The sequence below is a fragment of the Candida parapsilosis genome, contig 005807 (assembly GCF_000182765.1).
Source record: "Candida parapsilosis strain CDC317 annotated contig 005807".
Classification (NCBI taxonomy): Eukaryota; Fungi; Ascomycota; class Pichiomycetes; order Serinales; family Debaryomycetaceae; genus Lodderomyces; species Lodderomyces parapsilosis.
In genome coordinates this window covers 78,750-97,502 of record NW_023503280.1, presented here as the reverse complement: position 1 = coordinate 97,502, position 18,753 = coordinate 78,750, and the positions used below count along the sequence as shown (strand labels likewise).

The following is an 18,753-nucleotide window of genomic DNA, read 5'->3' as shown; positions in this document are numbered from 1 at the left end:
GAGATTACAAGAATGTATTGGAGCTATATAATCAGCGTGTGACATAGGGCAGGACATCACGCTCAATAAGGACGGGGGTCCGCTGCTCGGGAATGTCTCTAAGAGTGTCTGCTTCGTTGGCTACGAAATGGGAGCAACGTTAAACGCTATGTTGCACCATTTGAAACTCAATAACCGCTAGCAACAATGCATATGACAACTCTTCACCATTGTAATCGAATCATGTCTACTTCTTTGTCATTCTTTCAGCAACACAGCTTTTAAATCTCTCAAACTCCTGTTCACAATCACCCTTTTTTATTGTTTGATATTTTAGTAGTACACAATTACCATACTCTGCACCATATTTTGCACATCCACTTGCGGCATTCATCAACCTCTTTGCCGGTCTAATTCTCGTGCCATTAGACATTGTGTTTGAGGTGTTTTAATTCTGAGATGGATCAGCTCTTTGAGATATTTTGTAAGGAGAAAAAGAAGCTTTTTTTTTATTTTTTTTTACCACACCGAGCGAGCCACAATACAGAACAAAGTATTAAGCACCAGAGGGCTGTACCAAGATGGGTTGAAAGTAGTTGTATTCCATAATGATTGCGTTGGATCAGCCTGGGTCACTGTCCGCTACTGTTCTAGCAACCACAATTCCTCCCTCTTCTATGATTTTTACCACCTAACTCGTATTTACGTAAATCCTCTGCCCCTCACATTTCGCACACCCAAAATCAATGACTAATTTTTATGCGCATACGGCACGCTCAATGGCTCTATAAACTGTTATCTCGTGAGCAAACACAACACAACAACAGAGGAAAAAAAAATTATCTCGGAAATAGAAAAAGAATTCTCTGTGTTCCGTACAAAAGTAACCTGTACGCAACATATCTTTGACACAAGATCTAGAATAATCCAATTCAAACTGGTACCTCAAACGTTTTATTTTACGAAGTATAAGTACAGTGGAATCTCCTCGAGCAGAAGAAAAACACCAGCACAATTAGACACTGAAACCACTCCCTCCCATTACCACTGCAAGTCCTAGAAATTTTTTTTTCTTATTTAATCCGCAATGGACCCCACAAACGACCCAAATTTCATGCCCCCGTCAAAGAACAAGAATATCGAGCCAACAGCTCCGCTGCATGCTATACCGCAGAATATTCCAATCCAACCATTTGTAATGGAAGATTTGGGCGAAGCTTTGGATGATCCAGCGCCACACCCTGCTTCTTCATTGAAACCAGCAGTTATTCGAGGCAGATCGTACGAAAGTGGTGGTGAATCTGAGTCACGGTACCATTCCAAAATTCCTCGTAAGCATACTGAGTTGACAAACTCATCATCAGACGAAGAAGAAATCATTGTTGATATCGCTGAGCCAGAGGAAAAACCACACAAAGAAATTCTTCCACCATCGATACAGGTACGTTCTTCACAAATTGCTGATTTGGAAGAAGTGCCCCATGGAATACAACGACAGGCTACTGAGTTGTCCGACTACAATTTTCCTACGCATAGATTGGCTACTACATTAACAGATGAATCAAAGTCCCCCTTGGTCATTGTTGCTTGCGGAAGCTACTCACCCATAACTTATTTACACTTGAGAATGTTTGAAATGGCATTAGATGCTGTGATTGAACAAACTAGATTTGAAGTCATTGGTGGGTATTACAGTCCTGTATCTTCAAACTACAAGAAGCAAGGATTAGCTCCAGCGCATCATAGAGTTAGGATGTGTGAATTGGCTTGTGAACGTACCTCGTCATGGCTTATGGTTGATGCTTGGGAATCATTGCAACCAAAATATACCAGAACCGCATTAGTCTTGGACCATTTTAATGAAGAGATCAATATCAAACGAGGAGGAATCATGACAAAGTCGGGCAAGAGAAGAGGGGTCAAGATTATGCTATTAGCAGGAGGTGACTTGATCGAGTCCATGGGAGAACCAGATGTGTGGGCTGATCAAGATCTACATCACATTCTTGGAAAATATGGATGTTTGATTGTGGAGCGGACGGGATCTGATGTAAGAAGCTTCCTTCTCAGTCATGATATCATGTATGAACATAGGAAAAACATTTTGGTGATTAAGCAATTGATTTACAATGATATCTCCTCGACAAAGATACGATTATTTATCAGGAGAGGAATGTCAGTACAGTACTTATTGCCCAATTCGGTTATTAGGTACATTCAACAGCATAATCTTTATGGAGATTCAGAGCCTGTTAAAGAAGTAATGTCGGAACGAGCAGACTAGAATTCAAATTTAGAAATTCTTCCTTCAATAAATAGAGTTAGACATATATATGTATAATATAAACAATTCATGAGTTCTTTACCATTCTTGAGTTTTCAACCCATATTTGCTCTTCTTGGCACCTCTTACTGGGGTGATCAACTTTGATCCACCCTCCAAAAATGAGAACTTGTCTCTTCTTTTTTCCTCAAAAGCTTGGATGTACTCCTCTTTTTGTAATGTCAATCCAATATCGTCCAATCCATTAAGCAAACAATGTTTTCTAAACTCTTCAACCTCAAAATGTTCAACCAAGACGTCATCAGTCTCACCATCTCTTATCTGCTGGTTTGGCAAATCAATCGTCAATTTGTGTCCACCTTCAATAACTGGTATAAGCTTTGACTCAATAACATCCTGAGGTAATCTAATTGGAAGTAAAAAGTTTTTGAAGGAATTGTTGTAAAAAATATCACCAAATGATGGAGCTATTATTGACTTGATACCAAAATCTTTTAAAGCCCATGGCGCATGTTCTCTAGATGAACCACATCCAAAATTGTCACCAGTGACAACCAAAATTTCAGCTTTTCTGTATGGTTCTCTATTCAAAACGAAATCGGTTTCAACATCTTTACCATTCTCCTTGACAAATCTGGCCTCGTAAAACAACCCATCTTTTAATCCAGTTCTTTTGATGGTTTTCAAAAATTGTTTTGGAATAATGGCATCGGTATCAACATTAGCTTTAAACAATGGGGCTGCGATGCCGGTCAAGACTGTAAACTTATCTAGACCACCGGCAGAGTCCGAAGTAGGTTTAGGTTTTGGCTGAGTTGGTTCCGGTATATCCTTAAGTCTATCATCTTCAACAGCCTGCGATACATCCATTGGTACCTTTTCATGCTCATACACAGCATCTTGCAATTCTTGGTCTTCCTCGCCCAGTTCAATCGCTACTTCCGGCTCATCTGAGTGTATGTGTTCAAATTCCCTGATATCGGTAAAATGACCCTTTATAGCAGCGGCAGCAGCCATTGCTGGCGACATCAAATGAGTTCTTGATCTAGCTCCTTGACGACCTTCAAAGTTTCTATTTGATGTAGAGGCACATCTTTCTTCTGGACTCAATATATCAGGATTCATCCCCAAACACATGGAACAACCTGCTTCTCTCCATGTAAAACCGGCAGCTTCGAAAATCTTATCAAGACCCTCTTTTTCAGCTTGTCTCTTGATAAGACCGGAACCTGGCACCACTAAAACTTCTTTAACATTGTCAGCTTTCTTGTGGCCTTTTGCAACCTTAGCTGCAGCTCTCAAATCTTCAATTCTCGAGTTTGTACACGAACCAATGAAAGCTTTGTCAATTTTGATTTCCTTTAATGGGGTGTTCGGGGTCAACCCTTGATATTTCAATGCTCTAATCATACCCTCTTTCTTGATGGGATCATCAACTTCAGCTGGATCAGGTACTTTGGCGGTTATTGGCAATGCATCTTGTGGTGAATTACCCCAAGTGATGGTTGGAACAATATCCTTAGCAGCAATCTTGATATCGTAATCAAATTTTGCACCCGCATCTGAATGCAATGTTTTCCAGTAATTTACAGCTTTGTCCCACTGCTCGCCTTTTGGTGCCAATGGTCTTCCTTTGATATATTTGAAAGTCGTTTCATCGGGCTTGATCATACCTGCTCTGGCACCAGCCTCAATTGCCATATTACATATCGACATCCTTGCTTCCATGGATAACTCTTCAATAGCCTTACCCGCAAACTCAATAACGCACCCAGTACCACCAGCAGTACCAATTACACCAATAACATGCAAAATCAAATCCTTGGAAGTGATACCTTCACTCAAAGATCCATCAACAAAAATTCTCATATTTTTGGACTTTGTTTGAATGATAGTTTGCGTTGCAAGAACATGCTCAACCTCTGAAGTACCAATACCAAAAGCCAAAGAACCAAAAGCACCATGGGTAGATGTGTGTGAGTCACCACAAACAACAGTGGTTCCAGGTAAAGTGAATCCTTGTTCTGGACCGACAATATGGACGATACCTTGTCTGCTATCACTCATTCCAAAATACTTGACATCAAAATCCTTTACATTTTGTTCTAAAGTCTTGACTTGTAACTTAGAGTCACTTTGCTTAATAAATGAATCAACATCTTTGAAATTGATTCTTGGAGTTGTGGGGATATTGTGATCCACTGTAGCCAATGTACAATCGGTTCTTCTCACTGATCTGTTGGCATTTCTCAACCCTTCAAAAGCTTGTGGCGATGTAACCTCGTGCACCAAGTGTCTATCGATGTACAATAAATAAGAGTTGGACTCGTCTTTGTAGACAATGTGGTCCTCGAATACTTTGTCATATAATGTTTTTGGAGCCATGATTAAATTGGTGAGAGTGACTTTAGTGTGAATATTTCAAAGATTTCGTTCAATTGAATGGTATAAATACATGGCTCAATTTTTTTTCTTTTTCATTTTTTCACCAAAATGCGTCATCTGCATTACGGACCGGAACAGGAGCGGTTTCGGCCGCACCGCTTCTCTAATTCTTTTTTCCTTTGGCTGGGCCAATGATATTCTCACTAATCATAAGCTCTAAATTTGCACCTTTTTTTGCAGGGAAACACACAGGGCGGGACTAGCAAACACGGCTGGTGATATAGGAGGCTTATGAACAAACATTTGTGGGTCCCTCTGGCCTCTGAAAGAAAAATGATCACTTTGACGACTCTATGTTTGAATTTTTCAGCTATATTCGAAGTTCGTGAGTTTTTTGTTTGTGGATGGCATCGAACTTGAGGATTGGAGGTATCCGTCTATCATCAATAGTGACGTCATGTTCAAACAATTGTCCCTTATTTCTCCTTTGATAAGAGTAGGCATAAGGAGCGAAGATCGTGCTGGTTGCATATTCTCGGAGATTATGCGTTTTAAAAAAGTTCACGTGCAATGATATCGGAGATAGGGAATAAGGTTTTCTCCTCATCTATAAGAATCTTACCGGGGCAGCCCCCCCCCTTTGAGCCCCATCACCCACAAATGACAAAGTATAAATGTAAGGAGTCGTCCATAGTCCTAAATTAACTGAATTCTTCTCGAGAAGCTTGTGGTATCATGAGTTATTCCAAAACACAATCAAGACCAAAGTATGCAGTCATCACTGGTGCTTCATCTGGTATAGGATACGCATTAGCAACGGTGTTTAGTAAAAGAGGCTACAAGGTTATCGGTGCTTCCCCACAATCAGTATTGCATTTGCAAGACCCGCTTGTCAAAGAGTATGGAGTTATCTCGGTTCCGTGTGATATCACAAACCTTGACGATCTAAAGAGGTTAAAAGATATTGTCCTTAAGGAAACCGGCGGTTATGTGGACATTTTGTACAACAATGCCGGTATAGCAATTGGTGGTCCTGCAGCAGAGATGGATGAGGCAAAAGTGAACAAGATCTTCCAAGTCAACGTCATTGGTCATATCAATGTCACGAAACAACTTGCCCCATTTGTCATCAATGCAAAAGGATCAATAATCTTTACTAGTTCTGTGGCAGCTAGAGTTCCTCTTGCCTGGACAAGTATATACAGTGCAACAAAAGCAGCTATTGATGCATACGCTCAAACATTACACGGCGAAATGGCACCATTTGGTGTTAAAGTCCACAGTGTAATAACAGGAGGGGTAAATACGCAAATTGGCGCCCTGGAGCCACTTGCAGAAACCGAGAAACGGTTCCAACACTCTTTGTATAATGTTGATGGCATTTTAGAGAGTACAAAAGCAACGAAAGGGATGAGCTTGAAGAGAGGAATTAGTCCTGATTCATACGCCAACGATATCTCCAAAAAGGTGTTAAAGAGACTGAACAAATTCAACTTATACGGAGGTTCCAGAGGGTATACATTGCACGTCATGGGGAGGTACTTTCCATTGTGGTTAGTTGAATATTTGATGCAAAAGACGTTCAAACAGCTCAAGGCATTTAGAAACATCAGGAATGCAGTTAGGGAGCAAAATTGATTTCGTGGTTTGTGCTTATGTATGAATGATGTATAGTCCCCTTTGAATACGTTGGTATGCTTGCTATGTCTTTCTATTCATAAGTTTCAATATCAATAAGTTTAGTTGTGCTCTCATATTAATGCAATCACCCTTTTCAAACAACTAACTTACAATTCGTGAATCGGCTTGTCCAATGTGCCTTTTCGACGGAATTGCAAATATATATCCGCACCTGGTTTTCTGTTTTGACTCCAAATGCCCCACACTTTTGACGAATTCTCGTTATCGAAGTTATATATAAAAGTGGCAAATTGTCAATGTGAAGATAGCTTCCACAACTTGTCTCTTCAAATCTGCTTTTCATAAAGTGCCTTCTTTTAACGAACAAAGCTCCAAAATGAGTGAATCCGAACGGAAAAATACAGATCAAAAGTATGTGCTCATCACCGGCGCTTCAGCAGGTATAGGATATGAACTTGCCAAGGTTTTCAGCGCAGAAGGTTACAAGGTCATTGGTGCTTCACGGACAGTGATGGACTCACAAAGTCCTCTTGTTGCAAAACATGGGGTTATTTCGGTCCCATGTGACATCACCAAACTTGATGACATCAAGAGGTTGGAAGATGTTGTGTTCAAAGAGACTGGGGGCTACTTAGATATCTTATACAACAATGCTGGAATTGCTATCGGAGGTCCCGCGGCCGAGATGGATGAAACCAAAGTGGACATGATGTTTCAAGCAAATGTAATTGGACAAATCAATGTCACCAAACATCTTGCTCCGTTCGTGGTAAACGCAAAGGGGATAATCGTTTTCACCGGTTCTGTATCTGCCAACTTGCCGCTCGCATGGTCGAGTGTTTATAGCGCCACAAAGGCAGCCATTGATGCGTATGCTCGTACTTTACACGGGGAGATGGAACCATTTGGAGTGAAAGTATACAACATAATTACAGGAGGTGTCAACACCGGGATTGGTGCCAAAGAGTCACCCGCAGAAGTTGAGAAGCTGCTTCAAAACTCATTGTACAATGTTGATGGTCTTTCTGAAAGTATTATTGCCACAAAGGAGATGACTGAGAAGGATGGAATGAATGCGGGGCTCTACGCTAGAGACGTCGTTCAGAAAATATTGGGTAGACCAAACAAATTCAATTTGTATGGGGGAGGTAATGGCTACACTTTGAATTTTATAGGAAGATACTATCCTTTGTGGTCGGTAGAGTATATCATGCAATGGTACTTCAAACAGCTTAGGGTGTTTAGAAATATAAGAAAACTGGTCCTGAAAGGTGCTTGAGGGGAAACAACGTGTGGGTTTTACAACTAATGCAAGTCTTTGTCTTTTATCTCCCCTACCTTACTTAATTATTCTAGGTGTTTACTCCATAGAAAGATATTACGTACTGCCCTTGTTCTATAAAGAATTAAGCAGCCGAGTGTTGCGTTCTTTTGTTGTAATAAAACTTTTGTTATGCTTTTACCAGAGATACGCCTCGAATTAATTCCGCTCCCATTCAAAGCCTGTCATTTGACAGTGTAGGGTGGAGTTGAACTAAATGGTGGAGCTTTACTTGCCACTTCCCCTTAACACCCCGCAGAATATTTTCTTCGCAACATTTTTTTGTGGCACAATCTAGATTTGTCTTGTGATAAAAACCGCTCATATAAAGACTAGCAAATTCTTCAAACAAATGGTGTATATTAACTGTTATATCTTCCAATACCTACTGCTATGAGTCATTTGAAACCAAGAAATTCTAGTCAAAAATACGCAGTCATCACTGGTGCTTCATCTGGTATAGGATACGCATTAGCAACGGTGTTTAGTAAAAGAGGCTACAAGGTTATCGGTGCTTCCCCACAATCAGTATTGCATTTGCAAGACCCGCTTGTCAAAGAGTATGGAGTTATCTCGGTTCCGTGTGATATCACAAACCTTGACGATCTAAAGAGGTTAAAAGATATTGTCCTTAAGGAAACCGGCGGTTATGTGGACATTTTGTACAACAATGCCGGTATAGCAATTGGTGGTCCTGCAGCAGAGATGGATGAGGCAAAAGTGAACAAGATCTTCCAAATCAACGTCATTGGTCATATCAATGTCACGAAACAACTTGCCCCATTTGTCATCAATGCAAAAGGATCAATAATCTTTACTAGTTCTGTGGCAGCTAGAGTTCCTCTTGCTTGGATTAGTATATACAGTGCAACAAAAGCAGCTATTGATGCATACGCTCAAACATTACACGGAGAAATGGCACCATTTGGTGTTAAAGTCCACAGTGTAATAACAGGAGGGGTAAATACGCAAATTGGAGCTGAGGAGACAGTTGCAGAAGCTGAAAAGCAATTTGGAAACTCATTGTACAATGTCGACGGAGCAATTGAGAGTGGAAAGGCAGCAAAGGAGATGAGTGTGCGAAACGGGGTCAGCGCAGAGCTGTATGCTAGAGATGTGGCTCGAAAAGTGTTGAAGAGACTGAACAAATTCAACTTGTATGCGGGAAGCAGTGGATACACGTTACATTTTATTAGCAGATACTACCCCTTGTGGTTGGTTGAGTATATCATGCAATGGTTTTTCAAACAGCTCAGGGTTTTTAGAAATATTAGGAAATCCAGAAAGTAGATTACGTTGAACAAAGGTTTGTAACACTATTGAAGTGTCGCTAAAAGCATAGAGAGGGGGATGCTCTCACATTCAAGCTTAGGAAAATATAATATGCCACGTAGTCCATATCTCTGGCTACAGTATTGGAGAGTTTTCTAGTGGAGCCAGTCCAACAGGAAAGCGATCAAAGTTTAAAGTGCTCACTTATACGACTTCTGCCCAACTTCTTCCACTCTGAGCGCTATTTACACTTGTAATAAGCGTAAGTCCTACTCAAAAATAATGGTATATTGTTATTATAAAATCATAATGTGTCTCTTCTAAAGGTGACAATTTTTATGGGTTTTCACAATTTCCGCTTTTGTGAGACTTCGTCTTTATTGATGAGGTCGCGCTAGCTCAACGTCTGCCATTAACTTTTCAAATTACATCGAGAGCCCAGCGCCACCCACGCAACAGAAACAAATGATCCCAGCAGGAGGAAGAAGATCAAAAATAAGACCACCGAGGAAGTCGTTGATCAGCTCCTCAACCTCTTCCGAAGATCCTATTACTGATCCTGCCGACGATTTCGCCAAAAATTGGTCGATTTTGCAGAATGCAATTACTCAAATCCAAAGCAAGAATGTGTCAAGTTTATCCTACGAACAACTATATCGTAAAGCATATGTTTTGGTGTTGAGGAAATTTGGCGGCCAGTTATATGACAATGTCGCCGATACAGTAAAGCAACATTTGCTAGAACAAAGATCTCGTTTAGCGAGCCTTAGGTCCAGTCCCGAGCAATTTATGCGTTTGCTAACTCAAGAATGGGACGAGCATTTGCAAAGCATGAAGTTCATTAGTGATGTGTTGATGTATCTTAATCGTGTGTATGTAAAGGAGCACAAGAAGCTTTTGATTTATGACTTGGGGATTCAATTATTCAAAGAGTATGTGGTGCTGTACAATGACAACGAAATCGGTTCTCGAATGATACACATTGTGCTTGATGAAATTAGCAAAAGCAGAACGGGAATTGTGGTTACATCGAGTATGTACATCACTAAGATCATAAACATGATGGAACTGTTGACAGAGAGTAATTTGTCATCTGAGATACAGTATGGTGACAATTACTACCAAACCGTGTTTGAGCCATTACTTTTGCAAAACTCAAACGACTTTTTTCTGAACTTATCTAAAGATTTCATTGCATTCAACCTGGGCTCCAAATATTTGCATGCAACGTTCCAATTCATCAATGAAGAGGAGAAACGTATCAAGTTTTTATTACCTCAGACTACACATGCAAAGTTAACTGCCTTGATGGACAGTGTTTTCATAAAAGACAAGATAGACAAAGTGATACAACTGCAACAAGAAGGACTTGATTATTGGCTTCAACCAGTGATGGCAAATATCACCAGGGATTCCGGTTTTCAAGATTCTAATCACCGAACTGAGTTGAAAATACTATATCAGCTTATAGGTAGAATTGATGATGAGTATCAGCTTTTGAGGCTTAGATTGAAGGAAGCAATTGTCGCTCAAGGAAGTTCGATTCCGGATATTATTCGCTCAACGGTGGAGGTCGCAGGACCTGAAAAGAAGGGAGGTTCTTCGTCCCAAACGACATTTGCGATCAAATGGGTGGATGCGGTTCTACAATATAGATCGTCCATGCTCGAAATTTGGCAAGAGTCATTTGATCAAAATCTTGTCGTTGAACAGACTTTAACCTATGCAATGAGAGATTTCATCAACGGGACAAAAGGAAAAAATTCAGCAACCTCAATTAATGCTCCCGATCTACTATCAATCTACATGGATTACCATATAAAGCAATTAAGCAAAGGCTCAACAGGGAAGGAGTTGTCAACTCAATCCGGTGATCAAACTGAAATACTTATGAACAAATCTGTGCAGTTACTTCGATTCATTAAAGACAAGGACGCTTTTGAGGCTTACTACGCAAACCATTTCGCCAAAAGGTTTTTAAATGCAAAGGGTTCAACTATTGGAGCTCTGAAGAGTGGCGATATCGAAGAAATGCTTCTTTCCAAATTGTGCGAAGAATTGGGGTCTTCGTCTTTGGATAAAGTTATAAAAATGAACAAGGATATTAAGATTTCGCGAGACACCACTCGGGACTGGAAAAATCATTTGTCAAAGGTTGAACAGCTGCTGTCTTTGATTGAACTAGACTTGAAGATTTGTAACGTTTCAGTTTGGCCAAATTCATTAACAAAAGATTACAAAAGTAGCAAACCAGATGGCGAGGAGTTTGCTTTCAAATGGCCAAGACAATTGAGGGAAACAATACGTGAGTTTGAAGAGTTTTGGCTCTCAGGAAAAAAGAACGATAATAAGTCACTCTATTGGTCACCCAAGTTTGGATCTATTGATTTGAAAATCACTTATCCATCGAAAACATACGAAATTAATTTGTCAGTGTACTCAGCAATAATCATGCTACTATTCGCACCAGGCCTGTCTTTGGATGGAGAACCTAACCTGGCATTTGAAGAGACAAAGGAGTATTCTTACCGTGATATTGTCGAATTAACAGGTATACCCAGTCTAGAACTTAAGCGACACTTGCAGTCAATAGCTGTTGCGCCGAAGCTGCGATTGTTGATCAAAATACCAATGAGCAAAGATATCAAAGAGGACGATGTTTTCCGCTTGAATGATAAATTTAAGTCACCTACCGTCAAAGTCAAGGTCCCAACTGTTTCCCTAGCATCCTCAACTGCAAGCGGTAAGAACAAAAAATCAAAAGAACAAGAAGAAACTGACGCTGTAAATGCAAACATTTCAGAAGGGAGAAGGATTGAAATCAATGCCGCCATAGTGAGGATATTGAAATCTAGAAGAACTGTCAAGCATAACGAGTTGATTGAGGGTTTAGTCAAACAGTTGAGCAATAGGTTTCAACCACTGGTGGTCCTGATTAAGCAGCAGATCGAGGATCTTATTGACAAGGAGTATTTGGAGAGAGATGCGAATGACAGAAACGTATATCATTATATAGCATAGAGATGAAAGTGATGTTTCGGTAGCGCCACTTTAAGAATCAACAAAATCTATAGAAGAACAAAAAAAAATACACGACTTCTATTCCTAAAAGGTAGTCAGAGCCCTCATGTCAGCCAACGACGTACTAGATGTTCTCGAAATTCAACGAGATGAACTTCCAGCTCGCAAAAAGCAGAAATTGTCCCCAGCAGTGTCAGAGGGTGCCGCAGGCAACGGCAGTCAACTGAAACCACTCACGGGAATGGCAAGAGAGTTGTACAATCTTGTGGGTCCTAACACGCCTTCACTTGGCCTAACGCCAACCCAAAATACCAAGGATCGAAAAGGGTTTAGACCAAGTCCGTGGACAAGATTGATTTTCAAGGCAAAAACAGATGGGATCGAGTTGAAGCATTGGGTGAAAGGATCCGAAAATTTACATGCGCTGGTGGAGGAGTCCCTGAAGCCGTACTATTTTGAAAGATTCAACGTGGATATAGATATTCCTGAATTGGTGGACGAAGAGACTTACACAGAGATTTGGAAGGACCTCGTGGATGAGAAGCAAAGTAAGGCTGAAGAGAAAAGTCGACAAGAAAAACTGAGTACCGACAACAATAAGAACCAACCAAAAAATAACGAACACGAGCACATCACATCAAAAGAAAACGACACTACAAAGGACAAGAAAGAGGAGAAAACATCACATGATAAAGCAGAGAATGGGACGATTGTCAATACATCAGCAGAGGGAGATTTGAAAGACAAGGAGCATGAAGACATCAACGAATCGTCTCATTTCAAAGAGTGGAGTTACCAAGAAACTCGAACTTTATTTGACCTTTGCAAATCATTTGAATTAAAGTGGCCAATTATACAGGATAGATTTCCAAGCGGAGGTTTTTCAACAGAGGATCTTAAGGAGCATTTTTACAATGTTTGCGAGAAGATTCTTTCTCGACAAGAAATAAAAAACCAGAGTCTCATAGATTCTATCAGGTCATACTCCAAAGAGAAAGAGATTGAAAGGAAGCAGTATCTCGAAAATCTTCTTCTCAGGACCCCTGCAGAAATTGCAGAAGAGGAGTCACTAGTCATCGAAGCTAGAAGGTTCGAATTGGCAGCAAAAAAGATGCTTATGGAGAGATCCAACTTGTTGGGACTTTTAGACTCTCCGCAATCTACCCAAAACGTTGCTCAATTTCAGTCATCACAAGGCATTGCCAACTTGTACAGCAATCTTTTGGCATACGATAAACACCAGAAGAAGAAGCAACAGCAACAGAAGCTAGTTGCACAGGATCCTATACCACCACCAATACCTTTGGCTGCATCATCATCTTACAAACGGGATCGTGGCTTTCAAACTCAACTACAGCAGTATCTTTCTAGCTTATTGAAACAAAACTATCACACAAGTTCAGCAATCAAACAAGATGCAAATGCTATCCACCAATTACTATTGAAACGGCTCACACAAAAAGAGGAGGAAGCGTATGGATTGTATTATCATGGTACTGAAAAGTTGACCCCTGGTGTCACCTTGAGATCTCAGCAGAGGTTGCTGGGATTGCAACAGAAGCAATCTGTTTTGAAAATGGCCGCAGCACTTATGCAAGAGCTAGACATTCCTACTGCAGGTGGAAGTGCCGTCAAGCCAATAATGCCCACGAGGAAGACAATGGCAAAGTACGATGAACTCTTGAGGACTGTGGTGACTTTGTTGGATGTGAAAAAGGCCAAAGACAAACTAGAATCAGAAATTTCATTAATCAGGAGCCAAAGAGGACTTCAATAATTGTATATGTATTTTTAAAATTCAAGATCAAATTTGGTATATACTTCGTCAGTTGTAGTTGTGTAGCCGGAGAATGTTTGGCGAAACACTTGAATAAGCTCCTGTTCTGGGTCAAGCTTTCCACCGTCAACACTACTCTCTGATGGAATCGATGTAGCCACAAAAGGGAAAGCCTTTCTTAATTTCTGTTCAAACTCCTTGAACATAAACTCTAAATCTGAAGGCACCCAATAACCCTCAAACAAAACATGCCGAGTCGAACCCAATATGGCACAAATTTGGGAAAATGCACGAACCTTGTACTCTTCTGCCTCCCCAAAAGTACTTTCGTCATCCAATGCATTCTTGAAAATATTGAATACCTCCATGAAAGTCTTGGTCGAAAACTGGGACCGATGTCGAAAAATAGCCAGGTTGTACTTAAACAAAATTTTGTAAATACTTTTCCACTTTCCGACTTCGCTCTTGTCTTCCATTTCCATCAAACCACGCAATCTGGAATTACATTCTTCCATGCTGGCGAGAACATGGGGTTCATGCTCACCCAGATTAAACTCGTCGTCTAGCTCAAGACCATCATTAAAATCGTGGTGTAGCTGATGCGCATTGTTCACCACCTCTGCTTCGACACCCAACAATGATCTTATTTCAGTTAAAAGGGCCCCATTTCTATTATCAAGGGTATAAAAGGTCATTTCTTTGAACAAGGTAATACAAGAGTCCTTATATGCAGCATTACTGCAATTGTTACTTTCCCTCTTGATACTCTTTAGCACCTCATAAACCATCATATTCAATTCACTCGGCGAGTCACAAGTACTCGAGCGATTGAGCATGTTGTTCAAGATACCGAATTTAGTGCTGATCAAGTCATTATCAGGCACATTTCTCAACCTATGGAAGGAAAATAACACCCATCCTAAACCGCTCAAGCGATCAATAAATTCAAAAAGTCGTAAAGGTGTCTTAAAAGAGGCCAATCCTTGAATGACATTGACAACAACAGATTGCTTGCAATTATTCAAATTGTAAAACCTCGACACTTCCATATAAAAGTGGAAAACATAACGACCTCGCACCAGTTCGTTCCCTATAAATGGATATGTTTGTAGCACTAGTTTATCCCCGTTCTCGTCCAAAAGGTGAGACACCAAAATCCAGATTGTGATACAATCACAAATCAATTTATCACTCATCTCTGAAAACTCATTGCCATTCGCTAGCCTGTGCATATACGAACTGGCAGTGTCAAGTGATTTCTCTTTCACGGTGTTGAGACTTTTCATCACCAAGGGATTCCTTAGCTTTCCTTTGAGTGCAAGGAGCTGCTCACCAATAGACATACCGATTCCGGCAATATCTATATTGAGTTTTATTGGCAACTCCACTTTCATTTGCTTGATTAGTAATAACATCTGAATCAAACTCGGTGGCTCTACTTGTGACTTTTCAATTCGGGATCTCAAAAAGCGTAGAAACTTTTTCCACAATTTCAAAACCCCGGGAGTGGAAAACGCCATCGATGCTAACTTGCTTGTCATTATATCCACACCCTCTGTTGGAAGTCTAGCCCCTTTAGACAAGGCGATTTCAAACACAACGCTAATTCCTTCCACTGCTTGGTTGAGAAAGCTTAAGTCGGTAATGTCATTGAGGGATGATATGAGAATCTCCACTTGTGTCCTCAAATTGGTCTTAGAAATCAGACTCAACAAGATCAACAAGTTAAATTTATTGCAAAACATGGCCCGCTGCTCTTTTGAGTTTGAGTATTGTGTTGTGTTGAATGATAGCAACTTCGTTACAAGTCGCTTTACTTGGGAACCATCTGTTAGTGATGAAATATGCCAAAATAGTAATTGCAAAAACCTATTAAAGAACGAATCTCCTGGTATATCAAATCGTGACCTGACTTGCGAAAGCACACAGAGAAAATAGTCCTCATCTGGAAAATTGGCAAACCTTCGTGATGTTATGTTTCCATACACCTGTAGAATCAATTTATCATCGATTTTCCAATTCCTCATACGGTTCATGCTGAAGACAATCTCAATGTACCGATAGTATAGTCCTAAATCAGTAGTGTCGTTAAACTTTTGAAAAACCAATTGCAATGGTTCCCATGTGGCCTGTTTTCTCGTTATACAACAAAGGTAAAAGACGCTTTCTAAAAGGTCATAAAAGTTGTATCTATTATAACTTTGCACAGACATGCAAATCGAGGACCACCAAACCCCTTGCAACTCTAACAACCTGCACATGACATAAAATGACTCCGCTTGCTTGTTTGCAGAACCTCCACGAAAATCCAACATCTCAAATTGAACACTTTCTGCCATGGAAAAAAACCAAGACCAGTACGAAACTCCATAAACAGCCATATTTTGCCTTCTACTGACTCCTTCATTTATAAGACCCATAATCAGCATACTGTACTGAAGTAAAACCATGTATGGAAGGCAAAAGAATTTGTCACTTTGTTTCATCACTGAACTGTCCCGAAGCGAAGCAACCATTGTATTGACCCAACTCCAATCTGACTCCGAAGGAGAGCGTTGGAGAATCAAGGTCCAAGCTATCAATGCCCCAACACAGTGGTAAAAGTCCCGTTTACGAATTGTACCCCGAACAATCTCTGAATTCAAAAGCAAGCACAACTGGTCTGCCAGCTCCCTTGAACCATCAATGTCAAGCAAGGACAATTGGAAATGCTTCTCTTCGAACACAACTGAAATTGGATCTTCAAAACGATGGAATGTTTTACCGTCCCCGGTATTACCGAGTTTCATCAATTCAATATCATTGAGTAAACATCCTGGAGCAAACGTAGGTTCATGAGACAACTGCAATTGATCATTGGAATAATGATTGAAAACTTTTGGTCGCTTTCGTAACTGATAAAATCCTTGTTCACGACTTTCAGCCTCAATGTCAACAGATGCTAAAAGTGGTGCTCGATCACCGCGGCTTCTAGATCCTATAGTTGACGGTCCGAAATAGCTTTCGATCAATCCTTGATTGGCAACGCAGTTTTTCTCTTTCTTTTTAATAAGCTTACGAGTTCCTGTGAATAGTGCTTTAGTGAAGGACTTGGGTTTAGCTTGTCTTTGAAACGAAGCAACACGAGCAGTAGGCGCTCTCTCGTTTTCAGCCACATCCCCTAGTGAATGTTCCGCTACATTCATACTGGATCTCTCGTCAACTGATGACGCGAAGTTATCAATCGTATTATACCCAGAGCGTGCAGTCCAAGTAATATTTTCATCATGCTGCTTTCTAGCATGACCCAAACTCGACTTTCTTCTGGCAGTACGAGTTATCGACCTCCGAGCTGAATTCTTGCTTGTCACATGAGTCCCGTTTTGTCTACCAATGTCATACGGATAGCCTCTGCTTCCGGGTTTGATCTTTGGCGTTAATTTTATTCGTCCCAGCCTTGAGTGCGCAGTGGATGTGAGCATACGGTCGATTACGTCATTCTCAAGAGCTTCACCCAAAACATCGTTCGTATTCTGTAAGGCATAACGCTCATCGTCGTTGAATGAAAATAGATCTAGATCACTGTCTGACTCCGTCTCTGATGTAGAGCTAGCTGATATGTCCGAATCGTGAAACAAAGTTGTTTCACGAGATTGCGATAAATCATGTTGCTCCGCTAGCAAGTCATTCGTAACATAATTTTCGGGTGATACGTATTCAGCGTCATCGTCGTTTAAAAAAGTGTCCTCGAAATCATCATGCAACCGAAATGAGCGATTCCTGCTCCCTATTTTCTTGATGGCAACTCCCCTTTTGAATGCACGCTGGGGTTTAGCTTTTTGAACCAGCCGTGAAAATTTTGCTTGGTATATAGGTAGGTGCTTAGCAGATTCAGGTAATATTCCCTTCAAAGCATTTTTTTCCTTTCTGTATCGGCCACCAACCCTGACATATAAATTTTCTTTCTCATTTTCTTCATCAGAACTAGAGTACAGCTCAGTATCTAAATCAATGTCTGCCTCGGACTCGTAGTTGTTGACATCATATGCCACATCATCCAGTAATTGGGAAGATTCTAAATGCTGGTCTAAAGTGGGGGTACTTGGATTCATCTCATTTGTAAATTCGACATCGCCATTGAAACCTGACCCTACACTCCCCCTCTCTTTTTGTTGTTCCTCTTGTTGAGCCTCCTTTGATTGCTTCCCTATGATGGCGTAAAAACTTTTTTGCTTGAATTTTTCATCTTTAGGGTATTTGCTCTTTAGCCTCAAATAGTTGTAATTTAAAAGTTTCACAACAGCTTCAAGGTTCTGGCCATTCTCTTCATACACAGAGTTCAACTCGTGTGCATCTGCTAGTCCCAAATAGGATGCTTGATCTGATAAGTAAGGATGCGTACTAGCAAAGTTACGTTTTCTCAAACTCCTTTCGGACACAAAAGTCAGGTACTTGGAGTTAATGTACGCCTGTAGGTGCCCTGCATTTTCTTCATTCTCAAAATGTATAGGAACGGTTTCCAAAGGTTTTGGGCTGGTTCCGCTGTGTATGTGCTCCACTTCCATCAGGGCTTCCTTATCGCTATCTTCAACAACTTCATCTTCCTCAGCTAGTACATCGAGCGGAGTTGAGGTATTGAATCTCCCCAAAGCATTTTCTAAGGCTTGTCGTTTCCTATTCGGGAGGTGTGATAGTTTTCTTTGAAGAATCTGTCTCGATATTAGTGACACATCGAGTGATCTCCTCTCTTCTTCATCAGAATCGGAGATATCACTCATTGCTATTTTTTTTTTCCCAATACGATATCACTGTTGTGTTTTGTTTCGTATCTTGGCAATCTTCTTTCCTATAACACTATACATGAACTGCGAAAGTAATGGGGTCGATGAATCAATATTGTAAAGACAACTCGAATGTGTGAAGAGTAGTTGTGAGTATTCTATTTACATTCTCTTTGTCGCGTAAAAACAAGAAAAAATGATAAATCACCTTTAACGCGCTGCAAGAGGTCACGTGTAGATTGCTGTACCAGAGCTACAATAACTCCCGCTTGAGAGATTATGCACACAAAATAATGCATTCTATACTTTACTT

The 18,753-nt window shown here is 40.5% G+C and overlaps 9 protein-coding genes across 9 annotated transcripts; 6 read left to right on the top strand and 3 right to left on the bottom strand. All coding sequences in view use genetic code 12, as the record gives it.

Annotated features, from left to right (window-relative positions):
- Positions 1 to 226: 226 nt before the first annotated feature.
- Positions 227 to 412, bottom strand: CPAR2_800380 (uncharacterized protein; the record flags this gene model as incomplete). Its single annotated transcript, XM_036807866.1, has 1 exon — positions 227 to 412. One exon carries the CDS (start codon positions 410 to 412, stop codon positions 227 to 229), a length of 186 nt encoding a protein of 61 aa, XP_036664661.1.
- A 654-nt stretch (positions 413 to 1,066) lies between these two features.
- On the top strand, positions 1,067 to 2,263 carry CPAR2_800370 (nicotinamide-nucleotide adenylyltransferase; the record flags this gene model as incomplete). The annotated part of the gene is made up of 1 exon (XM_036807865.1): positions 1,067 to 2,263. One exon carries the CDS (start codon positions 1,067 to 1,069, stop codon positions 2,261 to 2,263), a length of 1,197 nt encoding a protein of 398 aa, XP_036664660.1.
- A 78-nt stretch (positions 2,264 to 2,341) lies between these two features.
- On the bottom strand, positions 2,342 to 4,648 carry LEU1 (3-isopropylmalate dehydratase; the record flags this gene model as incomplete). Its single annotated transcript, XM_036807864.1, has 1 exon — positions 2,342 to 4,648. The coding sequence occupies one exon, from the start codon at positions 4,646 to 4,648 to the stop codon at positions 2,342 to 2,344; it is 2,307 nt and encodes a 768-aa protein (XP_036664659.1).
- Positions 4,649 to 5,383: 735 nt separating this feature from the next.
- On the top strand, positions 5,384 to 6,286 carry CPAR2_800350 (uncharacterized protein; the record flags this gene model as incomplete). Its single annotated transcript, XM_036807863.1, has 1 exon — positions 5,384 to 6,286. One exon carries the CDS (start codon positions 5,384 to 5,386, stop codon positions 6,284 to 6,286), a length of 903 nt encoding a protein of 300 aa, XP_036664658.1.
- A 379-nt stretch (positions 6,287 to 6,665) lies between these two features.
- Positions 6,666 to 7,568, top strand: CPAR2_800340 (uncharacterized protein; the record flags this gene model as incomplete). The annotated part of the gene is made up of 1 exon (XM_036807862.1): positions 6,666 to 7,568. One exon carries the CDS (start codon positions 6,666 to 6,668, stop codon positions 7,566 to 7,568), a length of 903 nt encoding a protein of 300 aa, XP_036664657.1.
- A 435-nt stretch (positions 7,569 to 8,003) lies between these two features.
- CPAR2_800330 (uncharacterized protein) lies at positions 8,004 to 8,900 on the top strand (the record flags this gene model as incomplete). The annotated part of the gene is made up of 1 exon (XM_036807861.1): positions 8,004 to 8,900. One exon carries the CDS (start codon positions 8,004 to 8,006, stop codon positions 8,898 to 8,900), a length of 897 nt encoding a protein of 298 aa, XP_036664656.1.
- Positions 8,901 to 9,347: 447 nt separating this feature from the next.
- CPAR2_800320 (cullin) lies at positions 9,348 to 11,903 on the top strand (the record flags this gene model as incomplete). The annotated part of the gene is made up of 1 exon (XM_036807860.1): positions 9,348 to 11,903. The coding sequence occupies one exon, from the start codon at positions 9,348 to 9,350 to the stop codon at positions 11,901 to 11,903; it is 2,556 nt and encodes an 851-aa protein (XP_036664655.1).
- A 106-nt stretch (positions 11,904 to 12,009) lies between these two features.
- On the top strand, positions 12,010 to 13,680 carry SWC4 (Swc4p; the record flags this gene model as incomplete). The annotated part of the gene is made up of 1 exon (XM_036807859.1): positions 12,010 to 13,680. The coding sequence occupies one exon, from the start codon at positions 12,010 to 12,012 to the stop codon at positions 13,678 to 13,680; it is 1,671 nt and encodes a 556-aa protein (XP_036664654.1).
- Positions 13,681 to 13,694: 14 nt separating this feature from the next.
- On the bottom strand, positions 13,695 to 18,437 carry MMS22 (Mms22p; the record flags this gene model as incomplete). Its single annotated transcript, XM_036807858.1, has 1 exon — positions 13,695 to 18,437. The coding sequence occupies one exon, from the start codon at positions 18,435 to 18,437 to the stop codon at positions 13,695 to 13,697; it is 4,743 nt and encodes a 1,580-aa protein (XP_036664653.1).
- Positions 18,438 to 18,753: the final 316 nt, after the last annotated feature.